At 44.1% G+C, this 20,319-nt stretch overlaps 1 protein-coding gene across 3 annotated transcripts in view; it reads right to left on the bottom strand.

The window, feature by feature from the left end:
- LOC120992535 (leucyl and cystinyl aminopeptidase) overlaps nt 1-20,319 on the bottom strand; it is a 107,228-nt gene that overhangs the window by 22,555 nt on the left and 64,354 nt on the right. For all 3 annotated transcript variants that reach the window (XM_040421570.1, XM_040421571.1, XM_040421572.1), the window contains 5 exons: nt 16,473-16,627; nt 13,002-13,115; nt 5,032-5,163; nt 1,473-1,604; nt 255-415 (listed from right to left, as the gene is read on the bottom strand). In XM_040421570.1, coding sequence (XP_040277504.1) covers nt 255-415; nt 1,473-1,604; nt 5,032-5,163; nt 13,002-13,115; nt 16,473-16,627 — 694 coding nt within the window. The remainder of the gene's footprint in view (nt 1-254; nt 416-1,472; nt 1,605-5,031; nt 5,164-13,001; nt 13,116-16,472; nt 16,628-20,319) is intronic.

The following is a 20,319-nucleotide window of genomic DNA, read 5'->3' as shown; positions in this document are numbered from 1 at the left end:
TTAAAGAAACTTTGCGGTCCTCAACCAAACCCATGCCTAGATAAATGAATAGGTGTCACACTGTGTACATACAGACTGAAGAGCCTACCATGTGAAGAACATCCCTACACTTTGGCAATTAATACACCAGTCAGATCTGAACCCTTGTCCATCTCATGTTTTTTAAAGACAACTGTCAAGTGTTTTCAATAGTCTATTCAACAGAAGAAAAAAAATACATTACATAAAAAATTTAAAAAAGCATAAACACCCACCTAGAATTTCCAGTGGCATTGCTGGAATTTACAGTTCGAAGGAATCGCTCCTGACTCACAAACACCTCCTTTCCCTTCCTTTCAACAGTCACCAGAGGATAACCAGCTTGTCGAGTCCAGGTCTTCATGATGTTCTTCACATCTGGATTCGATTTTGTGACCTGAAGAGTGAAATGTTGCTCTACTGTCACAAGATGACAACGTATATAGCAAATCTGATATCTCAGTTAAATTATTGGCTGACACAACATCACTCCTAATTAGATTGGCCCTTCTTTATTGCATTTGACAAAAGGAGCGATGCAACCTAGGTCATTCTTTGCCATGAGTCTTCATCTTCAGAAATACTAGTAAAGGCTGCAAGGAATGACTCTTTTTGTCAAACGCATCATAAATTTATTGTTAGAAATAATTCGGTAAACTCTCTGTGAACCCATTTTTTTTAATCAACTTATTTCCTGACTTTTTGGGCTGGCCATGAATAACCAGAGAGAAATAAAATAGATGTCCACGTTAATTAAATATACACTAGATGGTCGGGCTCTCCCCAAGTCACGGCACAGGATAAATGACCGTGCCATTATTTTTATTTCTTTCTCATTTAATGGAAGGGGAACACTGACATGATGATAGGAATAATCGTGTTTCACTTGGACTATGTGCTAATGAAAGGTATAAGCCTTGTAAATACCGCACATGTAGATACTTATGCATACTGGAAAGAGGCAGACATTTCATTACAGTCCAATTTTTGGGGATTATATGAAACGTTATACCAAAAGCATTTATCTCTTCTCTGTTATTTTAATATCTTAAAATAATAACGTCCAGCATAGGTGAAAAGTAAGGAGTAAGAATATATGACATCACCCACATTACACAACTACTTACCCTTGGCTTTCCTACGCTATGGTCTACAATTCCGACCAGAGACATTCTTCAACCTTCCACAAACATCTATTTTGTCTATTAATAGGAAGTTCTCACAACCCCGCGGCCATTATTGCGTTTGCCCACTGTGCCCTGCTTACTTTCCTGCTCTACAATTACTTTTGCTTTCCTCTGCCCAGACTACAGAAAACCCTAGGACATTTTCCCTGAATGTATGCACGGCAGGCAGAACATTTCTATGGCCGACGTAATTGCGGAGGTTAGCGGCTGGAGACGTTTCATCTGTGAAGAATTAGAAAGACTATAAAAACGCAGCAGGACACCTACCAGGTTCATGCTGTCCCATAACCCATCGCTCTTCGTTGTTCCATATTGATGATCTTGCAAATACTTAACAATGCACTCGTGAAAGACTTTCTCAGAGAGATAAGCATTCAGCATCTGCAGAATGGAAGCACCCTATACAAAAAAAGAGAAAACACTACATGAATGCAAGATTTAAAGGGCACGTTACAGAAATTTAAAGTCAATAATTAGGACTGGCTCTGCAAGTAGCAAAACCAAAAAGTATATGAAGTATATACCAAAATGTATTAAGTTACCAAACGTATGAATAACATAGATATCACACAATATAAAATGATAAGCTAGCTAATAGTAAATATTCATAGAGTATCAGAATAAAATATCACTAACAAAAATACATAAAAACCCACAATAAAATACCAATAAAAGTTGATCGCACTTTGCTCATTTATATACTGCATTTTTGCCCTATAAGATGCACCTAGGTATTAGAAGAGGAAAATAATAAGAAAAAATATATTTTTTATGAGATCTCATATCAGACCCTCAGATCAGACTCCCATATGAGATAAGCCCTCCATATCAGATCCTCAGATCAGACTCCCATATGAGATAAGCCCTCCATATCAGATCCTCAGATCAGGCCCCCATACAGACCCTCAGATCAGACTCCCATATGAGATGAGCCCTCCATATCAGATCCTCAGATGAGGCCCCTATACAGATCCTCAGATCAGACCCCCCATACCAGATCCCCTCATCAGATCAGACCTCCATCACATCTAAAATAAATAAATGAACTTACCTCTTCTGCAGTCACACTCCCTGGTCTTCTCCAGACCAGGCCACAGGCCGGCCTGTGTAGAGCATATTCAGTATTTGAGATCTGCATGTAGTTCACTGGAGTTTCAGTGCATGCCCGATTTAAACCGGTGCCCTGATGGCTTGTGTTTGGTATGCTTGCGGTTGGCTTGCTTGCAATACAGATATAGAAGCCATATAGTTAGAACTGCAATTAAAATATAGTCCTATATGCTGCCAAACACGTTTCGGGAAACTACTTGCTCCTTCTTCGGTGGCAAAATTGTGATATATTCGAATGTCCAATATACCAATACAAGCCATCGGCGCTCCAGTTTAACTGCCAGGCATGCACACAAAGCCACTAAGACTCCAGAAGATCTCAAGCACTGAATACACTCACCACAGGCCGGCCTCCAACTGACTAACTGTAGGACTGGGTGAGAAGCCCTCTTAGGCCTCATGCACACGACCCTATGTAATTTGCGGTCCGCAAAAAATACAGATGACGTCCGTGTGCATTACAGATTTTGCGGAACAGAAAAGCTGACCCCTAATAGAACAGTACTATCCTTGTCCGTAATGCGTACAATAATAGGACGTGTTCTATTATTTTGCGGGAATTGAAATACAGACATACGGAAATGGAAAGCACACAGAGTAACTTCCGTTTTTTTTGCGGACCCATTGAAATTAATGGTTCCGTATATAGTCTGCAAAAAAAAAAACAGAACGGACACGGAAAGAAAATACGTTTGTGTGCATGAGGCCTTAAAGGGAATCTGTCAGTAAATACCTCAGTATTAAGCGAAGAACACTTCTGTTTTGCTAATTCTAATGATTCTGCCCCCATCCAGATCTGTAGCTCAGCCGCAGAGAAAGCACATCTATTCTGATATGCAAATGAACTCTTTGGTGCAACGAGGATGCCACCCTTGCAACTCATTGCACCAAAAGCTCTGCCCTGTATTGTGGATAGCAGCTGTGAGTGACAGGGCCAGGCTGGCTATGTAGTCTCGCCTGGACCCGTGTTCTCGCGATTGATCCGTCACTTTAAGAATTGGCAGTGGCACACGCGCAGTACAGCCCTGGAGCTTGAACGGGTTGAAGTTATCTGTACTGCAATGCGGGCACATATGACATGGGACCAACCGTTCATAACAGGTCCGCCAGGTACAAATCTGCTGACAGATGCCCTTTGATCTATATTACAGAAATGCATCTATTTATCTTGAATTCTGTTTCAACATTCTCAAAGTGCTCGAGATTCATTTTATCAGACTCTGAAATACTTATTCAATCTCAGCCAGGACGGATTCAACAAAGGTATTATTAAAGGGATATTCCGATCTGTGTATGGGCCACCCCTGACCCCGTCCGACATTGATGCAGAAGCCAGAGATGGATGGAGCTGAGCAGGCTGTGCTATGCTACTTCTGTAACTCCCATTCATTTGTATGGGAGGGGGTCCAGACTCAGAGGAGGGACCACACATAGTTCCCATACACAATAAATGTTTGATATGGGAACATCCCTTTAATGTTATGAAGTATATTAGGCGATGATCAGGGTTTCTTTCAGTGCTTCCACCAGCAGTTCCATCACACCACCAGCAAGAAAAGCACATTGTGCAGCACAATTCTTGCAATCAAGATGATAGCAACCTTGATGGACCTCAAATAGACCCTAGTATATGCTAATTGGGTCCAATAGGTGCAGAAGAACATGCAAAGAACAGTAGTGCCGTTCACTCATCAGAAGACATCCATGAGGTCCATGCCATCAGGAAGGACCAACGTGTTCTAAAACACAGAGGCTACATGCCATTTATTAATATCTACTGCTGCTTTTTTTAAGGATTTATCATAAAAAGGAATCAGTTTACGTCAGAGTGCCGGGTTTCTGTTTAAGTGTTGTCGATCTAAGTGACACTGGAGAATGCCCGGGCCCCCAGAGGAGGGGAGCCGGCATTATACACTGGACCCCCATTAGACATATTTCTAGTTTTGTTATTTTCTTTAGGCCCTGTGCACACAGCATTCAAGCCTTCTGTAACAGGTACAGGCTCCCGACATATACCTTTAATGGAGGGCTACAGGGTATAGCCCTTTACATAGGGAAGTGCAGTCTGCTGGTTGAAGAAAAGGTACACTGACAAATACCATCCCAAAGAATGCCAAAAAGACACTCTGTTGGGTGAATAGAATCTATACATACATTTAACATATATCCATATACTGAGAGATTTTCCTGGCGCATACACTAGAAGTAGGACTCTGATGCAGTCTATACAAAGCCTTATACAAAACCATGGACTATACGCTACTGCCACCTGCTGGAGACATTGTGTTCACACTGCATTTGATGTATAAAGTGCCATTCACTGATTTTCTATCAATCAGTTATTGTGAGCCAAAACCAGGAGTGGAGGCTACACAGAGATAAGGTAGAATGAAAAGATCTGCAACTGTTCTGTGTTTTTGATCCGCATCTGGTTTTGGCCTCACAATAACTGATGGAAATAACGGACGTGTGAACAAGGCCCTACTTGTATTGGAAAGTGTCAGCAGCTATATTTTCCAGTACAGATAAAACAGGTTTGCCAACACATACCAGTCAGAAGTATGGCAAAAGGACACTATTTTGGGATATATCCGGTCTACTGTGCGCTAAGGCATACTGTATATATCTGGCGTATACATTGCGAGATTTTCCCCTGAGTATACAACGAACACTGTGTGAACAGAGGCTGAAGGGTAGAGAGCAGAATATTGCATACCTTTATGTAAGAAAGGTCATCAAATATCTCCTCGATTTGTTCTGGAGACTGCACATCTGTAGATATAGCATGAGTCGTCTGTAATGAATCCTTTTCCAAGGCCCTGCAGCGATCTATCAGGAAGTTATCATCCTAGAGGCAAATGAGAACCAATTAACGCATCAAACCTGGCGTAAAACAGACCAAACCACACAGAGGATAGATCATCAGTTTAAAAAAAAATGCAAAACCCCTTTAATAAAAAACAATAATCAAGAATAACACAGAAGGACAATGTGTTCCAAAGCTAAATTGTCCACAGTGGATTCAAATTAGAGATGCACCAACTTCTCTTGTCCGAAGGCTGCAGTTTCAGACTTGAACCATTCCATAGGGCCGCAATAAATTTGGGTTAAGGGTTGTCCTCTTTTTACAATTGATGACCTATTCTCAGAATAGGTCATCAATATCAGATAGGTGGGGGGCTGACACCTGGCACCCGCACCAATCAGCTGCCCGTACAAGCGCTGCCTTCTCTGCTCTGTTTACCTGCTTGCTGCAGCAATATCAGTGGTGAGCAGTGTAATTACAACTATGGCGTCCCCATTCACTTCTGTAGGACAGCTCTCGTCTGTTCAAGTGAATAGGATGGATCTGTCCCATTTAAGTGAATGAGGACGCGATACTTTTAATTACACTGCTCACCACTGCAATTGCTGCAGCAAGCAGGTAAACAGAGCAGAGGAGGCAGCGCTTGTACGAGCTCTGCCTTTTCTTCAAACAGCTGACTTGGCAGCGGCGTCAGGAGTCAGACCTCCGCCAATCTGATATTGATGACCTATCCTGAGGATTGGTCATCAAAAGTAAAAAACAGACAACCCCTTTAAAAGGTGTATTACCATCTGAGACATTAATGGCATATCAAAAGTATATGATATAGGTGGCAGTTCCACCCTGAAGAATCAAATCTTTTGGGACGTGGGGTCTCCTACTCCCCAGAAAGTGTCTCTCTCTCTAATGTTTATGCGGGCTGCTGAAACATCTGAGTGTTTCACTACTTCCATAAATGCCAATGAAGACAGCCGCATGCATGGCACCCTCTACACTTCAGCTACTCCCCCAAAAACCATGTTACAAAATGTAAGGAAATAAAGGATGCTACCAAAATGCTTGGATAAAACGATGTAAAAAAAAATTATTGCATTTCAGGTTTAAAAAAAAAAATAAATGCTGGAAAAAAGGCCTAAAGTTAGGTTCACACTTGCGTTAGCCGGATACTGCCATTCCCAGCCGAAACACTGACTATAATGGCATCTGGCTGCTTTGTGGCAAAAACAAAACAAGCACCTATGCCAGAAAGCAGCAGGATCTCTTTATAGTCAAAGGGGTCCGGTGGTAGACGGCAGTATCTGGCTAGGCTGAATCTGGTGAACTTTGGCAGGCTGTTCTCTGTAGGAACAGCCTGCTGGATCAGTTTAACTCAAGTGTGAACCTACCAAACAGTGGTCATCATTGAAAAGTACAGTATGAGTGGTTCTAATTATCCACATGGACTATGGAAGAAATTCGGTAGAAACACACAGAGATCAAGGGACCATGACTTACGAATAGATGCTACTGGATTGTTTCTTCTCTCAACTTTTATCCCCCAGAGTTACACACTGAATGCATATATGACCGATATGTTTTCTACATTTTAAAGGGTAACTGTCATGTTTTCATCAAAAAAAATTTTTTTAGCATATGTTTCTGCTGCTGCAGCAGCATTATGCATAAGGCACACATACCACGGTTTTCCTTGAGTTTCTCCCTTAGTTACAGCTGTTTAAACATTCTGAGGCCAAAACTGCTTTCCGTCACTTCACATACACACTTGCTGTAGCCAGCAGCTTCCTGCCAGCCAATCAGATTGGATTACTGAGAGACATGCCTCCTTACTCTTAAGCCTAATGCAGACATGCAGTGTGAAGGGACCTCCCCTTTGTCTTCTGTTTATACTAAAAGGAAGACAGACAAGCCCTAGCAACGGTCTTTGAAGGGAGCAGTGGAAAGGGACAGAGGACATTAATGAAAGCTGTTATTATAAGGTAATTACAGATCTTTTGACAATTATTGACAGACTAACTCAGGTATACATGTCTAGCTCTAATAAACTAGCAAATAAAAATATATATATGACAGTTACCCTTTAAGAAACTCGGTAAAAATTATCTCCTGACCCATCCCACGTAAATTCTTTGATAAACTACACTCTCTCATGACAACTTTCATATGGGGTAAGAACAGATGAAAATTAGCCATTAAATCCCTACAGAGGAGCTGGGATGAGGGTGGGGCGGCCTTACCGGACCTATTCTTGTATTTTCTTGCTGGTCAGTTGTGATATCTGGTGCCATGGGTGACCCGGGATGTGCTTCCTAACTCAGAATATTATTTGCAGGAGCATTTGCATCTCTCCACTCTCTGGCCGGTCTTAGAAGGCCTGACATCTGTATCAGGCTCGCTCCTACCGATTCCTAAACTGGCACATCAGGTGTGGGGAGCTGCAAAAATGCAGCAATACAATGATCTACCAGATGATATCCAGCTGTGGAATAATCCATTATTTCCACATCTGGTACACTGTGAAGGGGAGAGGATATGGAAAGGATACGGCTACTTGAAAGATTTATATGAGAATGGCATTCTGTTCTCCTTCTCTCAGCTACAGACCAAAGTGGGAGTTTTGAGGCCACATTTCTTTAGGTATCTGCAGCTTAGACATGCCCTCCAGGCTCAGGTCCGGGCACTTAAGAGACAAGTGTCTTCGTACCCACTCATTGGGTTCTTTAGAACACAAGGACCGAGGAGACTGATATCTCCCATATACACACCTCTGCTCAACCTCAAAATCTCAGCATCTCCATTGGGTGCGGAATGTAAATGGAAAGGGAATATACCCACATTGACAGATGAGGAATGGAGTGAGGCCCTTGAAGCCCCAATAGCTGTATCTCCATACCTTACCAACAGACTGATACAACTCTTTATATTACATAGGTGTTACCTCACCCCACACACTGGATGGCACAGATGCGCACAGCTGAACGCGGATTTTTGGCACCTGATGTGGGACTGTAGTTATATTCAATCTTTCTGGAGGGGGGTAGTGGATGTCGTTTCTTCCCTGATCCCAGATATCTTAGAAGTTTGCCCCAAGGTCTGTCTTCTGGGAATTATTGATGAAGATTCAAGATCACGCTATACTCTCACCTTTATCAGGGAAGCCCTTTTCCTAGCTAGGAAAGCTATTGCTCCGAGATGGATGGCGGACAGGCCCCCTACAGTTAGTCAATGGAAAGTCCTGGTTAACAATATCATTCCCTTTGAGAAGATCATCTACTCCCGTAGAGGATGTCCCCAGAAATACCAAAAGATATGGGGACCTTGGTGTGATTCTCCTCTAACTGCCACAACAGTCCATCTACACTCTATAACCTAGCCATATTGCTTTGTCCACCACACAGCTCCAGTAATTCAGATTAGTGTTCACTGGAAAGAATATAACACGAGGTATTATGTTAAAATAAATGTTCATTGACGTGTTGTAATATTGATATGTCTTAACTATTTAACGATTTGATGAAGAAAAACTCTTTATTTCTGTCTTATTCTTACGCACTGTGATGCGTAATTCATTGTATTTATCTTTGAGTGATTTATTGTATTTCTTGCTTGCCATTTTTCAATAAAGCGAGTTTAAAAAAACGATCTCCTGACATGCCAAGATCACACTGTACAGGGCCCTAACTGCTTTGGGAGTGCCAGGAAACACTGTATGCATAGTGCCACCCTAATCACATCAATACTACTATTCATATACTCATAAGCACTTCCTACTTTACTCTTGCTATATATATATATATATATATATATATATATATATATATACATACACTGTGAACAGTAATGCTTTCTAGTGCAATGTGTTTCTTCTTTTCTATTGTAATACTTTATTTAAATGTCAGTTCTTGTTCCTCTGTCCATGGCATCTAGGATTGCTCCAAACAACATTTCATTGTATTGTACATTGTATTACATTGTATTGTACAGTGACAATAAAGGCATCTTATATTATCTAGTAAACAGAGTATAGCAAAAAGTCAATGCAATAATACACAGTGAAACCTCTGCAGAAGACCACCTTTTTAAGAAGATCACCCATTATCCAGACCAGATTTTCAGTTCCACCATATATCAATGCTAGTGGCCATCTTCTTTGATAAGACCCCCCCCCCCCTCCTTTCCAAGAAGATTACTTTTCAATCTTAAAAATGTTGTACACTGTGCATCAATCCCTCACGGTGTTAAAAATCTCTGCTTGTTGTCACTGAATGAGAACCTTCACTGTTTTCTTCCAGGGGATGGTCAATTATGCAAAGATCACACACAAGTGCATTGCTCTTTACATGATAGGTCTCGGAAAGTGGTGCTGCATCTGAAGTGGACGTCTGCCAGATCCAGTGCGGATGAAGTCGCACAATACCGTTCATGTTCTGTGTGGTTTTTTTTGACGGCTGAATTCTGACAAGTGTCTATAAACTTTTCACATGCTGGAAGTGCAATGTGGCCCTGTCACCCAAATAATGCCCTTCGCTTCAACAGCCCCCTCGGGCTCTGGACTGTATACCGTATGAGATACAACCATGTACCCTTAGCACATACTATGCAGCTAAAGATCCCGTATCTCATGGTACATTGGGACTGTGGCTCATTTCTGCACCTGAATACCCCTCCACCAGTGTCCTTACTTGCATCAATGCTTATAGTTAATTCCTTCAGAAAACTTCCACCACGGTGCAAGACTGGGAGAAGACACATTTGATCTACAGGCAATACGTAGAGATCCTACCGACTGTTCAAAAGTGCCAGAAGATGACAGCAAAGAGCTTTTATCTCATGCCTTCCCTCTAAAGACACCGGGCGGAAGAAATACAAGAGACAACCAATAAATCCTATCCCCCATTCTGAATTATTGATCATACAGTCTTCTATGGAAGCAGCGAATCCAGTAATTTACACTTAATAGAAAGTAGAATCTCCACTGCACCAGGAAAAGTCTGCTCACATCCAACACAGTGCGAATACGAAGGCCCAGATCAGCGTGTATGGGGGATATGTGCAGAAATCAAGAGGAACTGACTTTTCAGATAGGCAAGTCATCGGGTGTGTACATGAGGAGTAACATTACATCGGATGACCTGTATTCTGCATTTTTTACAGTTTGTGGAAAGTACATTGCCTATATAAATGTGTCTGTGCACACGTCTACAGTATGGAGCTGTATACGTCGGGCCAAGAATGGGATCGGATCCGGTCCAAGGAGATCAGCAAATCCTTTCCCAAAGAGAAAATTTCAGAAATGTTGGCACAATACAGCTCATCCTCAGTCACAATACAGCCATGTGCATGGGCCATTAAAGGGGTTTTCCAAGACCCTTTAACTAATGACCTATCCACTGAATAGGTCATCAGTATTTGATTGGTGGGGGTCCTAAGCCTGTGACAGAGGATAAGACGTACCAATCCACAAAATGCGAAACGCACACGGCCGGTAGCAGTTTTTCTGCTGACCGCAAAATCAGATACGGTCATGTGCAGGTAGCCTTACGCATATGACCACAGCAGCCAATCACTGGCCTCAGCTGTCTTGTGCCATATACCATTGCGGGGTAGTGATTGGCTGAAGCAGTCACATGCTGTATACAGGCACGTACATTCTGGCTGTTACATGGGAGCATTTTTATTATTCTAAAACAAATGTGCAGCTAGTACCCAACATTGTAGGTTCTCTTCTACTGATGGCTAAGGAGGTTCTACATCATAAAAAAACTTCCTAGAACAGTCTAACAAACTCCTCAATTGTACAGTAAGGGCCTATTCCCACATCTTGGTCAAAGTCCCGTTTTTTTGCCTCAATTTTTCTGAACTTGCCAAGTGGAAAAGTCAGCTGTGGATTTTTACACAGGATCTGGTACAAAAACTTACAACAAAAGCCATATAAATGATGTGTTTTTTCCATGGAAATGGCTCACCATTGCAAAGGGTAAAGAGCACTTAAATTGACATGCCACAGATTTCACATCACAAGGATGAGACTTCTTAACATGTCATCTACTTTGCTGGTAACGGTCAATACTGCAGATTAGCCACCTGAAAATAAGAAATAGCTAATCCGAGGTATCTGCCACGTGTGACCCCCCCACACTAAACATTCCTAAAAGACAACTGGGGGAAAAATAAAAAATAAAAATTGGGAAAACTAATTTCATTCAACCTCTAAAAACTGGGTTTTTCAAATTCAGCAAGTAAACAAATTTTTTCCCATCCGGTGCTGTGTGCAGGAAATTTTTTGAAAGAAGGCTGGGTTTCTATGTTCACGGTTTTTGATGCAGTTTCTTACATCCTCTGTATAAGGCACATGTATGAGACTCTATATACTGTACACACACGTATATACTAGGAGATTGAAGAAACAGCTGTCAAAACATGCCTTTACTGCCATCCTGTGGTCTGGGATAACACTAAGAAGGAGAAGTTCAGCTAAAATAATCTGCTGATATTTCATACATGGATTTTTTTGTAGATTTTTTATCACCTCAGGGACCCCAACAATCCCTAAAATGGGAGCCCCCAAGATCCCTGTCTGAATGGGCAATTAGTGTGCATGTTGGTCTATTCACTTCTACAAGACTGACGTCGGCAGTGCTCCGTTAGTCCCATAGAAGTGAATAGAGTGGTGGACCAACGTGCAGACTAATGGTCCATTCAGACAGGGAACTCCTCTCCTCAGTGATCTGACATTTGTCCCCTATCCTGTGAACAGGTAATATAGATTGTGACAGTGGGGTAACAACCTTAAGGAATAAAATCATCCAAAATCATTTCACCACTATGAAAATGGAGCCACGGTCATCTTACCAGTTAAGATTGCAACCTAACACTGCCTAGGGCTTGATATCTGTTTTGACATTCCTGCTCAGGTATTTAAGCCCAGTCTTCTTTGTAGACCTGCTACTGTGCAATGCAGTTGCTTTCTCTACAAAATCACAGTTACTGTATGTGTAGCACGCAGGGGTGTATACAATAGCCAGTGACTATTACCTCCACACACCATGCATGTGTCCACCTGATCTCCATACCTTTCCCAATATGTCTCACATGCTCCCTGCCAGCTACCGGCCCTACTGTATAGATAGATATATGTCCATCTGCATGATGCATGCCCTGTATAACATTCCCTTTAGAGTGCCAACTACATAACCCAACGAGAGATCTCTAGGACTGCCAGTCAGCTAATCCTTCCTGTCTGTCGCTCTAACCTTAACATCTCAGCTGCCAGCCTGCTCATGTGTCCAAAACCTTTTTGTTATACCTCTGCCAACTGCCCATCTACCCAATGTATCTAAATGTCTAACTACCCACATATCCAAAATATCTAAATGTCTACCTGTCCACCTACCCAATGTATCTAAACATCTAACTGCCCACCTACCCACATATCCAAAACATCTAACTACCCACCTACCCAATGTATCTAAATGTCTAACTACCCACATATACAAAATATCTAAATGTCTACCTGTCCACCTACCCAATGTATCTAAACATCTAACTGCCTACCTACTTAATGTATGGAAACATCTAACTGCCAACCTACCCACATATCCAAAACATCTAACTACCCACCTACCCAATGTATCTAAATGTCTAACTGCCCATCTACCCAATGTATGGAAACATCTAACTGCCCACCTACCCAATGCATTTAAACATCTACCTGCCCACCTACCCAATGTATCTAAACATCTAACTGCCCACCTACCGAATGTATCTAAACTTACCTTGGTATCTATGTTCTCAACCTACCCATCTGCCCGCTCATTCTTACTGCTTATACAAGAGTGTGCTCACATTCTGTCCTGAGATCTGAAAGCAATAATTATACTCACAGCATTCAGGTCTTGAAATTTTGACTGCAAAGCAAAGTACTCCATGTACGTTGCAAAGCCTTCATTCAGCCACAGGTCATTCCACCACTCCATGGTCACAAGGTTTCCAAACCACTGCAAGACAAGAACCTAGATTAAAGAAGGGCATTGACACATCATGGAGAATGGAAGACAAGGTTCTTAAAGGGTGTTCCTGTTCAGCTGTATTTACAGCACATGCATCTGAACAGGAGTACTGGGAACGCATCCGTTCGGGAACTGAGAGGTAGAGTCCACAGCCAGAGGGAACGGAGGAATTGCCGGCCCGACAGAGGGGTAATCAATTGACCAGACTCTTGACCCACAACATGGATTTTTTTTTTTTGCCTCATAGAACCTCTTAAAAAATGTTTTGCCCCAAAAATGGGTAATATATAGGCTGGTAGGGTTCTGACCACTGAGCCCTCCAACAATAACTAGAATAGAGGCCATAGTTTAACACTTTTTTTTACTGGCTTCTCCAGAAGAATTACTCATTTCAGCCCCGTATGAGCGCTTAAATATTACATGATAAAATGTGTAAGGGCAAAAGAAGAGGTACACACTGACACATCTCCTCCAGCACAGCACTTCTAGTTGGCCGTGCGCCAGGTTTTAAGTATGATATCTTCAGAAACACACAGTGCTTTGTATAGGGCTGCAGTAAACTATTATTTTAGTAATCGAGTATTTTATCGATTATTTTTTACGATTAATCGAGTAATCTAATAAGTAAAAATGAATTAATAGACTGTTTTCCTTTATAAAAACTCATAAGACCCCCTGCCATTAGTCCACAACACCCTTCGTTCCCCACTGTGGGAACAGCCAAGTGCATCAGTTCCCCCCAGTGCCATCAGCTCTCCCCCACCCCAGTGCCATCAGCTCTCCCCCCCCCAGTGCCATCAGCTCTCCCCCACCCCAGTGCCATCAGCTCCACTCCCCCAGTGGAATCATCTCTCCCGCCCTTGTGCCATCAGCTCTCCCCCCCCTGTGCCATCAGCTCTCCCCTCACTGTGCCATCAGCTCTCCCCCACCCCAGTGCCATCAGCTCTCCCCCACCCCAGTGCCATCAGCTCTCCCCCACCCCAGTGCCATCAGCTCTCCCCCACCCCAGTGCCATCAGCTCTCCCCCACCCCAGTGCCATCAGCTCTCCCCCACCCCAGTGCCATCAGCTCTCCCCCACCCCAGTGCCATCAGCTCTCCCCCACCCCAGTGCCATCAGCTCCACTCCCCCAGTGGAATCATCTCTCCCGCCCTTGTGCCATCAGCTCTCCCCCCCCCTGTGCCATCAGCTCTCCCCCCACTGTGCCATCAGCTCTCCCCCCCACTGTGCCATCAGCTCTCCCCCCACTGTGCCATCAGCTCTCCCCCACCCCAGTGCCATCAGCTCTCCCCCACCCCAGTGCCATCAGCTCTCCCCCACCCCAGTGCCATCAGCTCTCCCCCACCCCAGTGCCATCAGCTCCACTCCCCCAGTGGAATCATCTCTCCCCCCCCTGTGCCATCAGCTCTCCCCTCACTGTGCCATCAGCTCTCCCCCACCCCAGTGCCATCAGCTCTCCCCCACCCCAGTGCCATCAGCTCCACTCCCCCAGTGGAATCATCTCTCCCGCCCTTGTGCCATCAGCTCTCCCCCCCCCCCCTGTGCCATCAGCTCTCCCCCCCCTGTGCCATCAGCTCTCCCCCCACTGTGCCATCAGCTCTCCCCCCACTGTGCCATCAGCTCTCCCCCCACTGTGCCATCAGCTCTCCCCCCACTGTGCCATCAGCTCTCCCCCCACTGTGCCATCAGCTCTCCCCCCACTGTGCCATCAGCTCTCCCCCCACTGTGCCATCAGCTCTCCCCCCACTGTGCCATCAGCTCTCCCCCACCCCAGTGCCATCAGCTCCACTCCCCCAGTGGAATCATCTCTCCCGCCCTTGTGCCATCAGCTCTCCCCCCCTGTGCCATCAGCTCTCCCCTCACTGTGCCATCAGCTCTCCCCCACCCCAGTGCCATCAGCTCTCCCCCACCCCAGTGCCATCAGCTCTCCCCCACCCCAGTGCCATCAGCTCTCCCCCACCCCAGTGCCATCAGCTCTCCCCCACCCCAGTGCCATCAGCTCCACTCCCCCAGTGGAATCATCTCTCCCGCCCTTGTGCCATCAGCTCTCCCCCCCCCTGTGCCATCAGCTCTCCCCCCACTGTGCCATCAGCTCTCCCCCCCCTGTGCCATCAGCTCTCCCCCCACTGTGCCATCAGCTCTCCCCCACCCCAGTGCCATCAGCTCTCCCCCACCCCAGTGCCATCAGCTCCACTCCCCCAGTGGAATCATCTCTCCCCCCCCTGTGCCATCAGCTCTCCCCTCACTGTGCCATCAGCTCTCCCCCACCCCAGTGCCATCAGCTCTCCCCCACCCCAGTGCCATCAGCTCTCCCCCACCCCAGTGCCATCAGCTCTCCCCCACCCCAGTGCCATCAGCTCCACTCCCCCAGTGGAATCATCTCTCCCGCCCTTGTGCCATCAGCTCTCCCCCCCCCCCCTGTGCCATCAGCTCTCCCCCCACTGTGCCATCAGCTCTCCCCCCACTGTGCCATCAGCTCTCCCCCCACTGTGCCATCAGCTCTCCCCCCACTGTGCCATCAGCTCTCCCCCCACTGTGCCATCAGCTCTCCCCCCCCTGTGCCATCAGCTCTCCCCCCACTGTGCCATCAGCTCTCCCCCCCCTGTGCCATCAGCTCTCCCCCCACTGTGCCATCAGCTCTCCCCCCACTGTGCCATCAGCTCTCCCCCCATTGTGCCATCAGCTCTCCCCCCACTGTGCCATAGTCTGCTGCCCTGCTCCTCCTGACACCCGGATTGCACAGCGTCATTGGTTGCTATTACGCTGTGCACTCCGAGTGCCCGGCCTTAGTCGTGCCCCCACCCCCTCAGTTTCACCAACTTACCTTTCTAGCAGGGGGCGCTGACGACACTCCATCGCTCCGCGCTGCTCTGCGCCAGACGTCACACAGCGTGTCAGATGACTGCGTGCGTACGTCAGGAGGTCAGTTCAGCGCAAGACCATAGACGTGCTGTGAAGTGTCCGGAGGCCCGCTGCTGGAAAGGTGAGTATTCCAAGCGCAGCAGGGGACCACGGAGCGGGAGTAATAGCAAGCGCTTCACTCCCGCTCCATGGTCACATGACACAAACGAATCTTCGATACAAAAAATTTGCATAGAGGCTTTTTTGTGTCGAATTACTCGATTTAAATCAAGTAATCGTTTCAGTCTTTGCTTTGTATAAATACTTATCTGTCAATACTCAATAGCCCTTTCCCCAACTCATTGTGCTGGCGGAAGAAAGTAGTGACAGGGTCCCCTTAACCAATCAGCCAGTCGAGAAGTTTGCAATTCACAAATTAGTAAAACCCCCATGCAGCACAAAAAACAAACAAAAACAAACAAACATATATTTTAAAATTTTTTACCTGATGGGCCAATTCATGAGCTATGACTTTAGTAATTAACTGCTTATCCATAAGTGATGAGGAATTCTCTTTGTACAGAAGTGTGGTCTCCCGGAAGGTAAGCAGACCCCAGTTCTCCATGGCTCCTGCTTGAATGTCTGGAATAGCCACTAGATCTGTATAATACAAATCACAAACCAAAATATTAATGCTCATTACTGGCAATGCTTAATGCCACCCTCAAGTTCTAGAAAAAAAAAAAAACAGAAAAAAAAAATCACTAACTGGGAAATGAACAGGACCTGGTGACCTCCTTTTCATCTTTTTAGCTGTTTAGCTGCAGATCTGCCAATTCTTTGGCTCTTCTTCTGCAATCCAAGATGGCCGCTCTGCTGCTCAGACACACTGTGCATCGGTAGCCCACTTGCTACTTGTTCAGCTCTGCTCTTGGATTGGCAAGGACTGTTCACATGAGCAGCGCTGGCCAACCCAAGAGCAGCAGGAAGTGTCTTGGGCTACCAAAGGTAGAGTGTGCATCAGATAGTCTGAGAAGCAGTGCGACCATCTTGGATGAGGAGCCCAGGAATTGGCAGATTTGCAGCTGAGAAGAAAAATAGAAAGGCACCAATTAAGTGTTCTGTTCATCCCCCAATTAATGTTTTTTTTTTTTTTTCTTGAACTGGAGGGTCGTTTTAACAATGTTTGTAAGACCTATGGTATTATGCGCTCCATAAGACACTGGGGAAATGGCAGTGCGTCTTATGCAGCGAATACTAGTGAGCGCTCACTAATACACAGTAAGACCAGGGAGTGGTGAATACAGCGCTCATGGTGCTGGCTGTACTCACTACTCCATGGTCTTCTCCGGGCTCCATGCTGCACTGTAATGACTGCTATACTGACTCAGAGCGCCTCACAGTTGACAGTGCAAAGAGACGCCCAGAGAAGAAAAGGGAGCAGTGAGCGCAGGAAGAGCCGCTAGATCTGCTGCCCTCCTGAGCAGGAGAGACAAGTTCATTTATTTATGTCTGATCTGAGGTGTAATAATAAATGCGGGTCTAATTTGGGGATCTGATCTGAGGTCTAATAAGGAATGGGAGTCTTTTATAGAGAGGACCCCCCCCCCCCCATTTTCATTCCAGAAGCCATAAAGCGAGTCTACAAGACCAGCTTGATAACTCAGTCCATTCAAAGTGCAATTACTGTCAATAGGCAGTCATGTATATTCATATTCTATTCCAACATACTACGTGACAAGCCTCCTTTTAAATAAATAATTTCACAATCTTCATAATTGTCATTGACATTTGCCAACTGTATTTCCCATCTTAGAACTGCAGTACCCAGCAACTGTACTAACACCAACCATCATAGCATATTACAGAAAGATTGCTGCACTCATCCTGGCTTGCGGCCTGTACCATCTTCCAGAGCTGTAATTACAATTCTGCTGGTTGTCGTTGAAAACAGTGAAAAAAATACTTTGCTTTGGAACATACAGTATATGCGAACCAGAATGCTGGACGATTTTAGCTCTGAATGCAGCTCTGCACTATGGTACAGAGAAGATCAGTACAAGATAACTAATATAAAGCGACTATTATAAAGCAACTAGTTTTATACAGTATATAAAAACTGTAAAACGGAGTTGAATGGTGGATAAACACTTAGATCTTGAAAATGTTGAGGAATTGAAACAAAGTAGAAAAGAAAGTTTCACAATTACTTTAACCACCTCAGCCCCCAGTGCTTAAACACCCTGAAAGACCAGGCCACTTTTTACACTTCTGACCTACACTACTTTCACCGTTTATTGCTCGGTCATGCAACTTACCACCCAAATGAATTTTACCTCCTTTTCTTCTCACTAATAGAGCTTTCATTTGGTGGTATTTCATTGCTGCTGACATTTTTACTTTTTTTGTTATTAATCGAAATTTAACGATTTTTTTTGCAAAAAAATGACATTTTTCACTTTCAGTTGTAAAATTTTGCAAAAAAAACGAGATCCATATATAAAATTTTGCTCTAAATTTATTGTTCTACATGTCTTTGATAAAAAAAAAATGTTTGGGTAAAAAAAAAAATGGTTTGGGTAAAAGTTATAGCGTTTACAAACTATGGTACAAAAATGTGAATTTCCGCTTTTTGAAGCAGCTCTGACTTTCTGAGCACCTGTCATGTTTCCTGAGGTTCTACAATGGCCAGACAGTACAAACACCCCACAAATGACCCCATTTCTGAAATTAGACACCCTAAGGTATTCGCTGATGGGCATAGTGAGTTCATAGAACTTTTTATTTTTTGTCACAAGTTAGCGGAAAATGATGATTTTTTTTTTTATTTTTTTTTTTCTTACAAAGTCTCATATTCCACTAACTTGTGACAAAAAATAAAAACTTCTATGAACTCACTATGCCCATCACGAAATACCTTGGGGTCTCTTCTTTCCAAAATGGGGTCACTTGTGGGGTAGTTATACTGCCCTGGCATTCTAGGGGCCCAAATGTGTGGTAAGGAGTTTGAAATCAAATTCTGTAAAAAATGACGAGTGAAATCCGAAAGGTGCTCTTTGGAATATGGGCCCCTTTGCCCACCTAGGCTACAAAAAAGTGTCACACATCTGGTATCTCCGTATTCAGTAGAAGTTGGGGAATGTGTTTTGGGGTGTCTTTTTACATATACCCATGCTGGGTGAGAGAAATATCTTGGTCAAATGCCAACTTTGTATAAAAAAATGGGAAAAGTTGTCTTTTGCCAAGATATTTCTCTCACCCAGCATGGGTATATGTAAAATGACACCCCAAAACACATTCCCCAACTTCTCCAGAATACGGAGATACCAGATGTGTGACACTTTTTTGCAGCCTAGGTGGGCAAAGGGGCCCATATTCCAAAGAGCACCTTTCGGATTTCACTCGTCATTTTTTACAGAATTTGATTTCAAACTCCTTACCACACATTTGGGCCCCTAGAATGCCAGGGCAGTATAACTACCCCACAAGTAACCCCATTTTGGAAAGAAGAGACCCCAAGGTATTCGCTGATGGGCATAGTGAGTTCATGGAAGTTTTTATTTTTTGTCACAAGTTAGTGGAATATGAGACTTTGTATGAAAAAAAAAAAAAAAAAAAAAAATCATCATTTTCCACTAACTTGTGACAAAAAATAAAAAATTCTAGGAACTCGCCATGCCCCTCACGGAATACCTTGGGGTGTCTTCTTTCCAAAATGGGGTCACTTGTGGGGTAGTTATACTGCCCTGGCATTTTCCAGGGGCCCTAATGTGTGGTAAGTAGGTAAATGACCTGTGAAATCCGAAAGGTGCTCTTTGGAATGTGGGCCCCTTTGCCCACCTAGGCTGCAAAAAAGTGTCACACATGTGGTATCTCCGTATTCAGGAGACGTTGGGGAATGTGTTTTGGGGTGTCATTTTACATATACTCATGCTGGGTGAGAGAAATATCTTGGCAAAAGACAACTTTTCCCATTTTTTTATACAAAGTTGGCATTTTACCAAGATATTTCTCTCACCCAGCATGGGTATATGTAAAATGACACCCCAAAACACATTCCTCAACTTCTCCTGAATACGGAGATACCACATGTGTGACACTTTTTTGCAGCCTAGGTGGGCAAAGGTGCCCAAATTCCTTTTAGGAGGGCATTTTTAGACATTTGGATACCAGACTTCTTCTCACGCTTTGGGGCCCCTAAAATGCCAGGGCAGTATAAATACCCCACATGTGACCCCATTTTGAAAAGAAGACACCCCAAGGTATTCAATGAGGGGCATGGCGAGTTCATAGAAAAAAAAATAATTTGGCACAAGTTAGCGGAAATTGATTTATTTATTTTTTTCTCACAA

The sequence above is a fragment of the Bufo bufo genome, chromosome 2 (genome assembly GCF_905171765.1).
Source record: "Bufo bufo chromosome 2, aBufBuf1.1, whole genome shotgun sequence".
In the NCBI taxonomy this organism is placed as follows: Eukaryota; Metazoa; Chordata; class Amphibia; order Anura; family Bufonidae; genus Bufo; species Bufo bufo.
Note: the sequence above shows the minus strand (reverse complement) of the source record. Positions and strands in the feature narration are given on the sequence as shown.